General features: G+C 46.7%; 1 protein-coding gene across 1 annotated transcript in view; it reads left to right on the top strand.

Moving 5' to 3' along the window:
- Window positions 1–5,845: 5,845 nt before the first annotated feature.
- The window catches only part of RNF43 (ring finger protein 43), a 59,754-nt gene continuing 48,063 nt past the window's right edge, over window positions 5,846–17,536 (top strand). The window contains exon 1 of the mRNA XM_059829433.1: window positions 5,846–6,082. Within this exon, the coding sequence (XP_059685416.1) occupies window positions 5,846–6,082 (237 nt within the window). The remainder of the gene's footprint in view (window positions 6,083–17,536) is intronic.

Raw genomic sequence — 17,536 nt, 5'->3', positions numbered from 1 at the left:
CTGGAAGCCACAGTATGCTCGGCATAGCCAGTGTTTGGTGCTCTCGCTGTCTTTGCTTGAAGTCATACTGTGGCCCTTTAGTGGGAATTGTGTATGAAACAAAAGTGTAGGAAAGTCACAAGATTTTAGGTCTGAATAGGTCGGGGATTTCGGGGGAGCAGCTAGAGGAAAGATGAGCTAATTTTCTGAGTGATTAAGCACGAAATGCTCTTCCTTCCTAAACCAATGCTCTGTTTCAGCAGCAAGTGTATCCTCTCAGTGGGTATCTGTTACATATGACAGCTGCTGATCTTTTACATTAATAGGGAATTCTTCTGTTTTAATAATATTAATTTTATTGTAATAGTATCTGTAGTGATAAGTTATTTGTTGTTTTAGTACTCTGTTTTAAATAGGTCTTCAAAATAGATTTTTAACTTGTAAAAATATGATAGTATTTATATTGATAGCGATTGTTATGTTTTTAATAGCATTTGTATTTATTAAAAAATAATAAAAAAACCTGTTTGAAGGATAAAGGGAGCACATGCTGTATTTTTGTTGTTGGTGAAATAATGTGGAAGAGCACTTAAAACATGAATTTAATTGCTTCGTGTATGTTCATACTTCTGTTATAAGTAATTAGAGCCAGCCCTGAGCAAAATGCACAAGAAAGGAGCAGAGAGAATTTGTCAGGACTACCTCAGTTATACCCTCAGAGCTTTGTGCAGCTTCTGGCTATGGTCAGGATATCCGAAGGGAACACTGAGCAGTTGGACGAACTGAGGTGAGACCTTTAATTATTCACCAACAGTCCAAACTAGACAAGTGCAATCTGAGGATGCTTTTAGGTGGGGCGAGCAGGAGCGTTGCAATACTGATTGTCCTCGGATTTGTTACTCTTTATCAGATATTACCTATGTGCAGTGCAATTCCAGTTGATGTGACTAGTGAAAGGCCAGGTGCTTACGTTCAAATCCTCCACCTCAAGGGGATCAATGTGGAAAGCATTTCTAAATGAATCAGACTATTCGGGTAGTTAAAAGGAAAAGGTGTTTGGTAACGGTGCTGCAGCTCTGCCGCCTGAGTTTGGTTCTGTGCTCCCCAGTTGAGGTGGCTTGAGGCCCTTGGATAATACGCCCTGGAAACGGTGGTCGGTCTGCGTGTCCCGTGGTAGTTTGTGCCGGTAATTGTAACGGGGTTTGAGAGCGTCGGTCTAGCCTTCCGGGTGTCGGGGTGTAGGGAGGTGGGGATCTCAGGAGTTCAGCCTTACCAAACTGGAGCTGCTACCTCTTTAATTCAAATAAAAGACAAAGGGAACTTCTTAGCTTACCTTTCTTGCTCCTGTTTACCACCGAAAGGTTTGATACTTCCGGAGTTTTAAGTGAGGGGAGTCTTAGTGTCTTAATGCTCTATGATTCTAAAGACACACGATGAAATCTTAGTATTAAAACTTTTTAATATGCTAATTTTAAAAGGTTATGGAGCTGGCTCTCCTGCAGTACAGCCCTTTCAGAATACACGTGCATGTAAACTCTGTTTGTCCTTAACCAACCTACCGACGTACTGTGAGAGAGCAGAGGAGACAGGGCACTCGCTGCTTCAGGAAATCAGTGTAATGTTCTTCAAGGCCTCACAAGTCTCGGGTAACTCCAGACTGAATGTCGAGCATTTCAGCACCTTAATGTAGTTCAGGCAGTAAATAATAAGTAACTTCTGTAAGAAGATGTTTTTAACTATATTCTTGTTAAAGGGAATAGAGTGGGATTTAGTTTACCTTGGGGATGTTCTTTTGTACCACTGCTTAGGCAGCATGGTTGCAGCAATCTGCGATAAACTAAAATTTTAAACTGGAATGGGCATTGCATTTGTATTTTCTCTGTGTTTTAAATGACAAATGATAGAGTGTCATAGCTGAAAAAAATGCTTCATGTTTCAGTAGTTCTTGCTGACATTTTTATCAACAAATAACCATTACTACACGGACGAGCGTAGAAAAAAGTGGGCCAATTCTTCGTCTGTGTAATTTATTACTTTCTGTGGGATGACTCCAGGGATTAGTTTGGCCGCATGTGTAAGAAAAAGCCCTCGTTAATCTGTTCGCTTTCCCGAATGCCCTTTTCCATGAGCACCGGGAGCGATAGCGAATGACTCCCAGGACGGCTGGGTAGATCGTACACCTTCCACGCACGGGGCATTGTTTCTGCATTAATTTCTGAGTGCCCTCTTGAAGCACCACTCCATCACACGCCGATTTACAGACTTCCAGTTGCAACCTTACTTTGAGGTTATAGGTCTGACCTACAGTATTATTCACCTCTCAGGGATGTCAGAGGAGAATAACAGTTGAATTCCAGACCTCTGACATCAGCCTGACCTGAAACCTCCTCGCAGCAGCAACTGGGAAAGGGCTACTGCAGCTAAACAAGCGGGAGCCAGAGAAAGGCAGCGCGTGGAAAGGCCGGACCCCTTTCCCGGGCCGGACCCCTTTCCCGGGACCCTTTCCCGGGCCGGAGCCCATCCCCGGGCCGGACCCTTTCCCGGGCCGGAGCCCATCCCCGGGCCGGAGCCCATCCCCGGGCCGGAGCCCTTTCCCGGGCCGGACCCTTTCCCGGGCCGGGCCCTTTCCCGGGCCGGACCCCTTCTCAGGGCCGGAGCCCTCCTCGGGCCGGAGCCCTTCCCGGGCCGGAGCCCTTCCCGGGCCGGAGCCCTTCCCCGGGCCGGAGCCCATCCCGGGCCGGAGCCCTTTCCCGGGCCGGAGCCCTTCCCCGGGCCGGACTCTTTCCCGGGACGGACCCCTTTCCCGGGCCGGACCCCTTTCCCGGGCCGGACCCCTTCCCGGGCCGGACCCCCCTTCCCGGGCCGGACCCCCCTTCCCGGCCGGACCCCTTTCCCGGGCCGGACCCCTTCCCGGGCCGGACCCCTTTCCCGGGCCGGACCCCCCTTCCCGGGCCGGACCCCCCTTTCCCGGGCCGGACCCCTTTCCCGGGCCGGACCCTTTCCCGGGTCGGACCCCTTTCCCGGGCCGGACCCTTTCCCGGGTCGGACCCCTTCCCCGGGCCGGACCCCTTCCCGGGCCGGACCCCCCTTCCCGGGCCGGACCCCCCTTCCCGGGCCGGACCCCTTTCCCGGGCCGGACCCCTTCCCGGGCCGGACCCCTTTCCCGGGCCGGACCCCTTTCCCGGGCCGGACCCCTTCCCGGGCCGGACCCCTTTCCCGGGCCGGACCCCTTTCCCGGGCCGGACCCCTTCCCGGGCCGGACCCTTTCCCGGGCCGGACCCCTTCCCGGGCCGGACCCCTTTCCCGGGCCGGACCCCTTTCCCGGGCCGGACCCCCCTTCCCGGGCCGGACCCCTTTCCCGGGCCGGACCCCTTCCCGGGCCGGACCCTTCCCCGGGTCGGACCCCTTTCCCGGGCCGGACCCCTTCCCGGGCCGGACCCTCCCCCGGGGCCGGAGCCCTCCCCCGGGCCGGACCCCTTCCCGGGCCGGACCCCTTCCCCGGGCCGGACCCCTTCCCGGGCCGGAGCCCTCCTCGGGCCGGACCCCTTCCCGGGGCCGGACCCCTTCCCGGGCCGGAGCCCTCCCCTGGGCCAGAACCCTCCTCAGGCCGGAGCCCTCCCCCGGGCCGGAGCCCTTCCCCGGCTGCCGCGCTTCAGGGCGCTCCGGCGCCGGGGAGGCCGCCTGGCCGCCCTCCGCGGGAGCGGGACGCCCGGGCTTCCGCCGGGTCCTCCCCCCTGGGCGCCGGTGCCATGCCGCTGCGCCCCTCCGCCCGCGCCGGGCCCGTGCACCGCGGGCCGCCGCCGAGCCGCGCTGCAGGCGGGCGGCGGGGCGGGAGGGGGAGCCCGCGGTCCCGGCCCCGCGGGGGGGCGGCGGCTCCGGCTGCTCCACCCTCACTTTGTGTCAGCAGGTAGGAGAGCGCCGGGCGTCCCGCGGGAGGAGGCGGCCAGCCGCAGCCTGCCTTCGGCGGGGCCGAGCCGAAGGACTCGGGCGTAGGTGTGTTTCTCTGGAAGAAAGGCTTTTCCGCAGGAGCTGCGGGGGGGCCGGCGGCTGGCAGCCCCTGGCCGGCGGCAGGGAGTCGCCTCCCCGGTCGTGGTCAGGCAGCCCGCGGGCTCCGCTGCCGGGTGCCCGCTGACGGTCCCGGCTCTGTTTTCCTTCGTGCTCCCTGCGTTTGGAGCCGAAAGCTGCGTCTGCGGTAGCGGGAGGAGAGGCTCTGGTGTTTCGAAGGAGTTTTTCCCCGGTCTTTTGGGTTCTTTCTCAGGTCTGTCGGCTGCATGCGGACACTTCACTTGCAGCCATGCCTGCCCCGCAGCTTGCTGTCTGCAGTAATCTTCTCCCTTTGATCTGGCTGCATTCTCTTTTGGGCTGTGGAGCTCCGCTCGCACCTACCTGCCTGCTGCGTGTGTGCGAGGGAGAGCCCCTTCTCTCTTTTTAGATATTTTTTTATTTCAAATACCAATTTTTTTATTTCAAATACCGATTTTTTTATTTCAAATACCAATTTTTTTATTTCAAATACCGATTTTTTTATTTTTTATTTTTAAAAGACCAAAACCAAACCTCATCAGACCCCCACGGTTTTCTTAAACTGCTGGAAATAACTTTTACCCAGGATTTACAGCAACATTTCCACCCGTCCCGGCCCCCGCGGACTCCAGCAGGCACACTGCCTAACAGGTTTGCAGATCTTTTTTCTTTTCCACCCCCCCCAATCCCTTTTTCTCTTCATAGCTGTGTGATCGCTGTAACTTTGGTTTTAATTGAAAATACCCTCTCTCTAACTTCTCCCAGTTATGAAGACTCCTCGATACGTTTCACGTGACCTTCGGGCAGACCATGGAACTTTATATTTTATATTGTGGGGCCTTTAGTCGGGATTTTCTTAATGTGTGCTTGGAAGTGGTCATACCGGAACTCAGGCGTGCACAGAAATAGTGCGAGAGAAACCAGATATGCTGTAACTTTTTGCTCGATACCTGTTTGGCTGGGTATCGAAACTTTTCAAGTGTTTTGTGGCCTTTTGATTTCCTGGGAACTTGAAACTATGAAGAAAAGCTCCGTGCTTTACTAATTAGCCTGGAGAACTGCACCCGGAGTCAGACTCTGAACCAGGAGAAAAGTAAAGTTGATCTCCAGACGTGAATGAAGCACTTCTGGCGTGAGAAGGATGGAAGGGATCAACTCGAGTTGGAAGAGAACGGTACAGAAGCAAACTTTCTTTTCACCGTAAATTCAAGAAATACCTCCCGCATAATTTCTGAGAAGGATACGGGTAATTGCAGGTAACGTTCAAGGTGAAGAGCTTGAGCTTATGTTGTGGGGAATGCTGGTGAGAAGGTGAGGTGTCTCTCAAGGGTATTTGAGATGGATGTTTTGGACCTGTGGATCTTCCTCTCTCTCGGGCAGGAGACGCGAGGACACCACGTCCGCGGGGAGCTCTCCCCGTGCCTCGCCTCCGCGGGACTGACGAGTTCCTAATGCTCCCTGGTGCTCCTGTGTGTCTGAACTGATTTTTTGCTTGCAACCTGTTCCGCTGATCTTTCCGGATTTATCTGCTGGAGGAGGGACTCCTAATTTCGGATACTTTTTTTTTAGTTTGTTTGTTTAAAATATGCCTTTGAGCTCCCAGCGGCCTTTGAGCACGTGGCACCAAGGAAGAGAAACGGCGATGGCGAGGAACGGAGAAGTTGTCCGGTAATCAGCACTGGCGCTGACTGAGCCCCTCTCTCCTCTCTCCCCCGCCTCCCCGGCGCTGGGACCGCACGCTCGGAAACCCGACGAGCTTTGCCGACGGCTGGAGCCCGCCGCAGGGTGAGGACGCGTTCCTGAGCGGTATGTGTGGCCGGAGCCCGCTGCTGCAGCTGGTAGCATGAGTGCTGGCCCCCAGCTGCAGCTGGCTGTCCTCTGGCCTTGGCTGCTCATGGCGACCCTGCAGGCAGGACTGGGCCACACAGGGCTGGTGCTGGCGGCGGCGGTCGAGTCGGAGAGGTCGGCGGCGCAGAAAGCCATCATTAGGGTGATCCCCCTGAAAGTGGAGCCGATCATACTGGAAGGGGAGTTTGCAAACGTTGCAGAGGTGACGCCGGCCGAAGGAAAACTGCTCCAGGTAAGAGCAGCTTTATTTTATCCAACTCCATCTGCCCTACCTTCCCGCTCCTTTCCTTTCTCCCCTTTCCTCTCCTTGCTGCTTCCGCTCCCACCACAACGCATTTGATCTTATTTCCCGACTGCGGAGTTATAACCGAAGCAAGGAGGCATTTTTTGACGTGAGCTGTCCACCGGTGCGTTTTGTTCCTTTGCGTTCCCGCTCCCCAGCCCTTCGCGCTGTTCGGAGGCAGAAGGGATCGTGCAAATGGTTGAGTCTTCATTCGGTCGCCATCTGTAGCTGTGCTTGTATTAATGTTGAATTTTGGATGCGGTCGGTTGATCCCACGCAGATTATTGTATATCTTAATTGATGTTATAAAGCTGAGTGTGTCGAGTCACATGGTGGGACACTAAACATTTGACAGAAAACAGGATTTATTTTTTTTGGGGGGTGAAATCCGTAAGGTTTTCTACACACTTCTGCCGATAGCTGGAGTTCTGTTACAGCTCAGTACACATCCCAACCCTGCCCCACGCTGACCCTGCTGGTTCTTGTCTTGTGTATTGCCCGTACCTGACAGTTGAATTTCACCCGTACAGTGGTTCCTGTGGTGTCACCGCCGCGTATTTTTAGAATTGAAATCAACGCTGGTTTCCGACCCTTACTAAGGAGAGCGCACCTGAACATCTCGCCGTGAGGTGCAGATGCTGCTAAGAGCCAGAGCATCTATTCGGTGAACAGACCGATCTCCTGCAGGTCCTAAGTTTTGAGCTCAGTTTCTTGAGACCTGCTGTGTACTCTCTCGTTTCTGTCGGTAATTTGCTTGGCAGTCGTGTGCTTTATTCTTGAAAAGAAAAAAAAGACAAAGCGGCCTGCATTAATATTAAATCTTAATTTTTGCATGGCTTTTTCCAGGCTTGACTTTCTAAATGTGGTATGTTGTAATCCTAATTAAATTTGTAGCTTGGAAATTTAAATTAAAGTAATACATTTTGTGTAGTGTTACAAGAAAAGAAATACGGTTGAGCCAGCTTTGGAACATGGTCACCTGTCTGAAAATGAAAACGGGCAATTTGTGGCATTTATAAAGCCTGTTTTTTCCACGCCTTTTGAACTACTCAGAACGAAAGCTGTGCTATTAAATTGTATTACCAGGCTAAAAAAATATCTTAGACAAATGTACTCAAGGTCCTGTTCTGTCGTGAGGCAATGTCCAGGAAAGTCAATATTTATTCCTTACAAAAACTACAGTGGTGTTGCAACTGAGCACAAAGTATAGAGTGTGGACCTCTTCGAAATGAGAAGATGGTGACCTCTGTGGTGTGATGTGTGGACGTTTTTAACCAAATGCAGTGATACGAAGGGGGATTTTTCTATCGCCTGCCATCCCAGCAGCACAAACGAGACGTTTTGAACGCTAAGCCGTGAATAGTGTCAGATCTAGAAATGGACTTCATCCTATAAAAACCATCCTCGAAATGGGGAGGGTTGGGGAAACACTAATCTAATCTGTTGAGTTTGTGTACATAGATCCTGACCTGCACTGTATATGTTTTTAGGCCTTGATTCCGCCAAGGGTGATGGTTCCTATTCTGTATCCCGCTGAATCCAGTGCGGAAGATCATCCAGGTCTGGTTTCAGATGGCAATGTTGGGATCGGGGGGTCAGGCTGTGCCTTCTGCAGCAGGATGTTTGCCTGGTGCCAGGCACCGTGCTCTGGGAAAGCTTAGTCAAGTGTGCCTATGACCTCTCGTGTATATCTTATGGTGTAGTTTCTAATTCTGCCACTACATATCGAAACTCGGGGTATAAAATGCCATTTAAAATTGTTTGAGTCCTGATCCTGCAGTGTGTTCCTGCCTCTGGAAAGACAAAATGGGAAACGGAGCCGTAACTGTTAAGGTACAAAATAAGCGAGAAATTAATGGGAGGAACTATTTTTAGCTCGCATGTAAATAGTCGGATGTTAAATACACCTGAATTAGGCTTTATTGGGACATCTCCTTTTACATGTGGTTCTCAGCATCCCAGTCTTGCAAAAACGTTAGGTCAGGTGCTTAACTGTGATGTCAGCCCCTGTAAGATGCAGTCAGCCCTCACGCCCGTGGCAGGAGAACACAAACTGCAGAGCTTGCCTTGGAAGAGAAGAGTGGATGGCCCAGTCCTGGTTTCAAAGCAATGCCCTCTTAGTTCAGTGGTATAATAAGATTGCTTAAGGGTAAGTGTGGTGCAGAGTTAGCCCTGTATTCCAGTAGAGTTCTCTTTAACATATAATTATCTTCATAGTGCTCTGGTCAATATATTTTTAGAAATACATTCTTAATTTAATAGAGAAGATCCTGCACGTAACTGATGGAGCCTCACCGAATTTCCTTCTACCAGAACATTTTCTTGGTCTCATTTCTCCCTGCCATGTCCTCTAGGATCAGCTACAGAAGCAGACTTTGATCATAGTGTGTTATGTTCTTAGAAGCTAACTTTAAAACTATCTATCTTCTCTACCTATGATAAAATAACCCCAATGTCAAATTCCTCCTCCCGCCCCTTGCCCCTGTGACCGGTTTTTCTGGGAAATCTCTGGATTTTCAGTTTTGCAGGTCACTGAACAGCGGCGGGTGAGCGGGCGGATGCCAGGCAGCTGCCCGGGACCTGCCTGCCGTCCGCCCCTTTCAGTTTAACCCAGGCAGCATTACCTCTGGCACTCCGCACGATGCAGTATGATGCAAAGGGAGAGGAATTTCTCAAGTAGGCAGAGCCGCTTAAGACTTTATAGGTCAAAAAACCAACACCTTAGACTTCTTACCGAAATCATCTTCAAGCTTGTTCAGAGCTCAAGCTTGTGCAGATAGCACATGCTCTAAGCATTAACTATTGCTTAACGCAGGAGAAGTAGCGTTGTGAACTAGTTTGCCGTTCCCGAACGGCTGGCAGGTTAGATCTCTCACGACCTTACTGCAGTAGCCTGGACTTCTGAAAAAAGTCCCAGGGAAGTCAGAAGATGGCCCTGTATTACAGATGGAAGAACCAAACCTTTTAGACAAATAGGTTGGAAAGAATGTATTTGGATCTTACTGGTAATGGGCAATCCGTGAGCAGCTAAGGATTCAACACGCCCTCCGAATTGCAATTCCTATAGCTGGTTGCAGATCAACTCCCTTTAATAGGATTGCTAATGCAATTGTTACAGCCTCCGCTTTTGGTATTTTTGCTGTTCTGTTAGCTGGTTTTTGAGGAATAAATCTTGGTTTCCTTCTTGCCCATGCTTCAGTCTCCACTTGATACTGGAGAGAGTTGACGAAGTTGGTTTGAAGATAGATAGGAAAATAAGGAATGTCTTGGAAAGAAAAGGAGAGCAGCGCTGTAGAGACTTGAGAGAAGGAGTTTTAAGATTGTTCCAAATTGAATTACAGTTGAATTCACATGCAAATCTAACTGTGGAAGAAAAAACCTTTTTATTTGAGAAGTAGTTCAGCACTTAAAGGTTTTTTTTTTTAGTAAAGCGTATATGCAAGCATACGTAATTAAAACTGAGCGTTAGTATCTTTTTATTTGAGTGTATATAACCCCAATCTTGTATACAAGGGGAAGGATGATACTGTTAGAATATGTGACGTGGCTGGATCGTTACAGTCTAGTTCTGGGGCTAGCATTTTGGAAATAATGTTAAAAGTTTGGGAAAAGTCCCAAACAATGATATTTAAGAAGAGATAGATAAACTCAAACTACTGTATTTACTATAGAGAAGGCAAAGCAATCATCCATCACCAATCACCTTACATGCCTACATGTAGAAGAAACATGTAGATATGTAGAAGAGTGGAACAGTCGTCTTATTTAGCAGGCAAAAGTATATAATCAGTTTTCCCAACATGCATTATTTTATCGCAAGTCTCACAATACTTTGTTTCATTTCCGTATAATCTTAGCAGTTACATAGTTAGGTGATTGTAGGAGAAAGTCGACTTTCATTTACCCACTGAGCACATTGTTTTATGTTATGACTGCAGGAAAAAACCTTGAGAACACAGAACAAGCCCCCTAAAGTCTCTGAACCCCAAAGGCAAAGATTATCCTCTTTCCTCTCCCCCCAAAGAAATAAATTACTTAAACCCCATTATTTTTAAAGCCAATCTTCTATTTTGGGTGGAATGAGTGAGAATTAGAGGAGGATCCTGCATCATCATTTTTTAGGTGTTGTGTACAATTCAGAAGCTGAAAATCAAGCATAGATATATTCAGAAAAGAAGCGTGGTGCGTCTTCATAACAGCGATGATAATTAACCCTTGACATTGCTACAATGAACCCAACGTGATCATTCTGGGAACGGAGAGTGTTTCCAATGTTGCAACGCACAGTGCTGTTGGAGAATTATAATCACCTACTTAACTGCTTATAGAGGGTGACGCTCCCAACCCCTAAGAAAGTAAATATATTAGTAGTATAGTCTTCTATACTACTAGCTCCTGGATCAACAAAAGGATGTTGAGTGCATAATGTTGACAGAGATCAAAGAAGTGGGAAAGTCTAACCAAACGATAATGGGGACTTAAATTACCTGTGAATAAACTGGTCAGATAGCACAATAAGAGTGAGTTCAAAGAAGCAGTTTCTGCCTCTTGGAACAGCTAGTGCTAGAGTACACAGAAAGATATTCTTGACTTAGTGTTAGGTAATGTGCAAGAACTGACTCAAAAGCTGGCCATAATTGAGCCACTTGCATTGACTGCAGCGTAATAAAATTTGTTGCCCAAGAACCAAAAAGTGGAACTCTGACACTAACCTTTAGAACGGGAAATCGCACTAAAGTGAAACAGTGCGACGAATGGCTCTTACAGCTTAAAAAAAAAAAGGTCTTTAGATGCCACATAGGTACTACTCAGGAAAGTAAAAGCAGTCTTGGGAAACGTACAAAGCATTGTATCAAAAAGGCAGTAGTAACCCAATACAAATACATTGGTAGTGTTCAAGAACCCATTTGGGCCAAACAGATCTTTGAAAAATTGGACATAGAGTATAGGATTGGCATAGTATATGGTATAACCTGCAGCGTAGATTAGTATGGAATTAGTATGGGATTTCAGTGTGTCTGAAAGGTGAGCCATTAAAATCCAGATGCAGAGTAGGGAGCCTCAGCTGAGCTTGGAGGCTGTTTCTGAACTTCCATCCCTCTCTTGAGCACATGCAGAGGCTGAGTTGGAGCTTTGCCTGGTGTGTCTTCTCTTTTCCTGATCCAGAAAACGCGTGGTGGGAAACTGTTCTCTGTTAAGAAGGGGTTTGAAGGACTTTAAACCTAAATCTTCCAGGTCCCCAATGCGCTGTCTGGTGCTGGTCGTTGTCCCAGTGGAATTATTTATGACACGTGCAGGTGTAGACCCATCCCGAACTGAAGATTTTCAGTACTAAAAAGGTCACGGATCCGGAGGCCCAAGTAATTACATGGGGCAGGCATAAAGAGAAGAAACAAACCCAACTGCAGCAGAGCACAGATACATGGTCAGAAGGCTAAATCAACAGGGCTGGAGTGAGTGACAGTCAACAAAGGACTTCTGGCCACACACCCATCCTGGAATATATCCAAGGAGCAAGTGGACATTTCCCAAAGATAAGCTGGCAGAGGGGTGAGATTACAGGTGAAGAGAAACGGGCCTCAGTCATTCCCGTTGGCTGTAGCCAGGCTGGATTTTTGGCCTGGCTGGTTCTGAACCATTAGAGAAATTACTTTTTGTTCTGTGCCTCCATAAAACTAAAGGTTTGGTAGGCATTTCGTGCAGATTATGGAAGGCTATTCTGAATTGCATACAAATTCATTATTTTTAAATGAAAACTTTCAGAATTATCAAAAGAATGCAAACGTCACAAACTTTGTATGATCAAAGGGAGGTCTGTTGCATTAGACTTTATTTTGAACAAAAATTGGCATGCATTTTGATGTATTATAACTCTGTATTTTTCCATGCATAGAGCTCTCAAACATGCCTAAAAGCTGTTTGTGGACTTTCCCCAAAAGTCTTACTTAGTCTGAAAACAAGCAAGTTTTAACCTAAAAGGAAAAAAAGTAACAAATAAGTGCAATGGAAAACGTTCAGTGTAGTTTGATCTTTAGGTCTGTCTATTTTCAGTATCATAAAAATCTGTCAAGAGTCAAATATGTGAAATTTTAGTTTGCAAACAAAGCAGAGTTGTAAGCTGAACCTCAGTACAGGGGTATATATCACACTTGAGCAATGCACATTCTTATTTTATCACCCTTTTGGGCTTCCCTCCATTCTAGGTCTTGAGATTAGATATAGACAGGACGACAGGGTATAAAGTAGGCATAAGGGCGTGGATGGTCATGGTGGTCTCTCCTCTCTTTGAGTTCTGTGATTTATTTTTTTAAATATCTGTTTATTTCTCCCTTATTTCCATGGCTGTAAAGAACAGGAAGCGTTGTACCGCCTTTCGTTTGCCCTTAACACTTTCAGTCTGCATTAAAGAATCGTAATCACATCTCATGCTTCGGAGCTTCGGGCTTGCTGCCAGCACGGGTCAGGCGGGAGTTGGCCAAGAGTCATCTTGGGACTTTTTCACCCTTTTTTTAGGAACATCAGGGATTGGCCTTACCTGGAAACAAGGCGCTAAAACATATGGGTCAGCGTTCAAAGGTGGTAGAGAGAATATTGTTTCACAAGTGCTTAGGTTGTATGGGTTGCTCCCGTGCACAAGACGGAACAGATCGCCAGATTTAAGTGGAAGACTCTCTTCCCCCCTGCAGCCACCCGTTCAAATTATCAGAAATTTTGGGTGTGTATCTTCTTCCTCTGCAGCTTGAGACATGAATCATCTGCCTAGATCAACGGATGTATTCTCACCTCATCACTTCCCTAACCCTAAAGGGGCTAGTTAAGGGCATTAGTGGCCCTTTGATCTCTCTTTTGTTCTCCATTGCAGTAATTTGGTCTCCAGTGATCAAATGGGTTAATCTAATGCGTATTACTGTGCTCAGTATCAGGATAGTGGCAGGAATGTAATGGTTTGTCATATACAGAAATTCTGACTACATAGTTGAGTTAATTCCTCTGGCCATAAACTCTACGAAACAGGTTAAAAGTTTTTATACCAAACTCATTTATGGTATGTGTTAATTTCAAATGTAAGTAAAGCAGTTTGGGGATTAAATTTTCTATTGTTTTGCCAAATGGTATGTGAATTCTAGTTCAAAATTACATGAAAAAATAGAAGGTGGACTTCCTACTTCTAAAGCACTTCAGCAACTGTTGTTCCATGGGGTCTTTGTTCAGTTAGGTGGATTTGCTCAAGACTGCTGGTGCATCGCTCTAGAAGGGATGCATACACTGCAGAAACTCGGAGAGAAAGACATTGGGATTGAATTGGATCCAGATATGAAAAATGAATAGCACTCCAGTCCTATTACAGACGTGAAGCGGTTTTCCTTACAAAGGCCAAAACGCCCAATGATGGAGCAGAGCAAGTGCAGTGAAGACACCGGCTGAAAAAGGATTTGGGGAGGTTGCCCCATGGTAGAACAGAAGAGGTGACTTGAGGAGATATTCTAGCAGCGAATGGAGAACGTTGGTTCTTCCACTGGTGGAATTTTGTGCAGGATCTTGGGTAAAATGTTAATATTGCTTTTGGATTGTTTAAATGTGGGAAACATCTTTAAGGATATGAAAATCAATAACAGAATGCATTGGGGCAATTCCTGTGACTTTGAATTAGAAGTTAATGCTTAGCAAGTTAGTCTCTTTAGATCACCAGCCAGCGTAGAAATACAGCTTCAGAAACCCTATGGTGACTATGTTTTAAAGTAGTAAGAGAGCTGACATATATACATCTGTTATTGCTTCAGTCTTGAATCATGTTACTTGCAAATTTGTCTGAATAACTTTTATTTACTAAGGCAGTATTATTCCAAAATAAGTGGAACCTCATAAAGACCCTGAAGAGATAAGAAAGAATTCCCCCTCTTCTGCTTGTCGTGCTGTACCGCGGTTATTTTTTTGTTCCATAAATGTCTTATTTGAATGGTAGTCCTCATTTGTAGCCATGCTGTGGGTGCACAGATGTCCCTGAATGTCAATGCCGGAGACTTTTGCCTGAACCTTTCCCTAGGGCCACAAAACTCCTGTCTCTGTCCTCCCCATTACCCTCTATTTCAGCTGGTCTCCTTCATATAAACTTAAAGACACCCCAGGCCATATAGTTCCCCTCAGCTATTTTTTCCTACTCATCTACTCTCCAAAGTTTCTTTCCTTTATCTTTGTCCCTTACATTTGCATCTTACTTTTTCTCAGAACAACGCTTATTCTTGTTATTTTTCTATATGTGGTCTTCTTGGTCACTGCTGGTGCACCGAATGGTTCAGGCTGTTGCCTGGTGTCATTTGCCTCCACCACTTTGCCCTCCTCCATTCTTCTCAGTGATCATCTGGTCTTTCTGCTGTCTCCTTCAGAGTACCTCTGACATCTGTTTTGTCTCTAAAGAGGAAGACTGCTGTACAAAAAGCTGTTGTTTGTAAACTTTGGACAAAGTCCATACCTCCATGAGAGACGCAGATACTTGATTTGAGGGATGGATGAACCCCATGTACTTGTACAACACGCAGCTCCTACAAGCCCTATGTTAAAAAAGATCATCAAAATAATTTGTGTAGGTTCTTGGTTGAGAAATCACCGCGTGCCATTTCTGACAGTAGCACCTGGTTGTGGCCTGAGTTGGTGGCAGCCCATGTCTTCGTGCTCCATCGCTGACTGCCTCTTTCATGGTGGTTTTCTCTGTAGAACAAAGGCTTTTCTTCCCTGAGAAAACCAGCCATAGCTTTCTCTTGCTGAAGACACCTGAGCGGAACATCTTGGGCCCACGTGACGTTGCAGAGCCTTCAAGCGGCTGGTAACTTCTATGGGCTGAGGGAGATCAAGGGGTAGGAAAAGCAGCGGTTATGGGAAGCTTCAACTACATCCATCACACTTCAGGGAGCTGCTAGACAGGGGACCAAGAAGCGGAGAAGCAATGTTGGCCTTGGCCTTTCCCAGGACCTCGTTCAAAATCTTGCTTTTGAAAAGCTGCTCTGTAACTGTGGCAATAATGTGTTTTGTTCCTGCAAAGATGTTGCGAGAGTGGCCAAAAAGTGGGCCACAGTTGTGTTTTAATTCAGGAAGCGGAGTTAGGTGAAATGGAATACGCTTGTTAAAACGAAGCTGAGAGGGCAACTAAGAGTTACATCCTTGCAGTTGGCATGAAGGTATTTGAGGACACTACAGTAGGAATTAAGATCAAATGTACCTCTCAAGAAATACTTGAAATATGATAAAAGGATATCAGCATACCTAAACATAAGGGTAAGAAAGTATATGAAAGCATCCTGAAAAAGCAAAAGTTTGGGTAAAATGAGAAAAAGAGGAACAAGCTAAAAACACAGTGAAGAGAGGAAACCAGAAATAGCTTGCAAATGATAAAATTACTAATAACAGATTGTCTTCAGTCACATCAGAAGCAGAAAGCTTGCCTGACAATCTGTAGGTCTTATACAAAATTTAAAAATAAAAGATGCACTTAGGGCAGCTAAACCAATAGCAGAAAAATGAGTGCAATTCTTTTTGTGCTTTCATCTGTCTCAAGCTGAAATGTCTATAGGTGAGATGGTGATGTAGACAGACAAAATTAACATTATCGGTCGCCAGGATCAGATGGTATTCACCCAAGAGTTGTGGAGGATGGAATCGCTGAACTATTCACTATGTATATGAACTCTAGTTTAAAATCACTGGAAGGTGGCTGATGTGATACCAGTTTTTCTATGGGCTCCGAGTCATCCACGAAAACCCAGACCAGTATGCTGTAAAGTCTGTATGGAGTAAGTTGGTAGAAACTATAATGCAGTGTAGTAAGTGGGTTGAAGGAGTCAACAAACCTATCAGTTGGGTAGGTCCAGCTGAATTTCCAAAATGCCTAAGTCCCTCAGCAAAGGCTTTTAAGGAAAGTAAGACATGGAATAAGGAGGTTCTTGGCTAAATAGTTATGAGAAAGTAAGAAGCAGATGGTAGGAATAACTGGTAGATTTTCACAGTGGAAGAAGCTGATGGCTGTAGTTCTGCAGGTGTGTGTGCTGGTAGCCATGCTGTCCCATATGTTTAATAAGCACAAGGAAACTGAGCTCTTGGTAATGTTTTAGAGCTTTCCAATACATTAGCTAATTTGAAGTAACGAAGACAAGGATCAGCTAAGAAGCATTGCAGAAGAACCTTACGAGACTAAATACTGTAGGGATATGCATGTGGAAAATCAGTCATTTCTTTACCTTAGGGTGCTGGGCTCCGATCTGTCCATTACCACTTAGAAACCGTATCTTGTGGTTATAATAGATTGTTCCATGCAAGTGTCAGCTTAGTACTTGGTGGTTGTCATGAAGACAAGGAGAACATTAGGAATGAAAAAAAGGAGAGAATAAAACAGAGAATATCTTTAAGCTCCTGTAGAAAACCAGGATACATCCACGTGTTGAATACTGTATGAAGTTCCATTCTCCACACCTCTAAAAAAGATGTAGCAGTATTGGAAGAGGTTTGGAGAAGAACATGGGCATAAGAAAAATTGTAAGATGTGTTTCATACAAGGAACAACTAATGGGACTAATTCTCTTCTGGCTGGAAAAGAGGTAGCCAAAGGGTGATATGAAAAAGATCTGCAGAGTCATCAATAGGGATTGACTGTTCGTTTCTTTCAATATGCAAACAACGGGACATCCCATGAAGCAACTAGTAGTAGCCAGATTCAAAAGGACCAAAAGAAGTGCTCTTCATACACTGTACAATTAACCTGTACAGTTCCTTGCTGCAGGAACTGCTCCGGATGCTAAAAGTTTACAGAGGTTCAAAAAGCAACTGGAACTGGAATGGGAGAAGACTCCATCAATGGCTATTAAATAACCGGTACCAGTTTTGCCTCAGGAAGTCTATAAAATGCAGCTTGTTGGAGGCTTGGAGAGTGTCCTGGGGAGAAGCCCTACATGCTTGTTCTGTTCTTACTTCTCCTTCAGAAATCCATTGTTGGCAACTGTCAATGCAAAGATCATGGGTTAGATGGACCTTTGGTCTGAATCCACACTGCTGTTCCTGTATTCTCATCTTCTACAGAACACCTTTTCAGTCGTAAAGGCCCACCACCAGCCCTTCCAGTCCACCTCTGCTCTGTTTGGGCAAGTGCCTGCGGAAAACCTGCGATATCCTGAACATCCTTCACCATCCTCCATTACTGACTTGGAGCTCAGCTATTCATTCACTTAGAAGGCACCATACAGTTCCTTGGGATCCATTATCGCAAATCTCCTCAACATGTAGCCCTCAGCTGGTGCTGTTAACCAGCGTTTGATGCCCTTGACACTTTGGCCTTCATATCTTCCTGGGTGTATCGTTTTATCCCTCAATCTGTGTGATCCTGTCAACTGTTGATAGGATAGTAACCATTGTAATTTG

This window comes from Gavia stellata, chromosome 25, assembly GCF_030936135.1.
Source record: "Gavia stellata isolate bGavSte3 chromosome 25, bGavSte3.hap2, whole genome shotgun sequence".
In the NCBI taxonomy this organism is placed as follows: Eukaryota; Metazoa; Chordata; class Aves; order Gaviiformes; family Gaviidae; genus Gavia; species Gavia stellata.
This window is presented reverse-complemented; position numbering and strand designations above follow the sequence as displayed.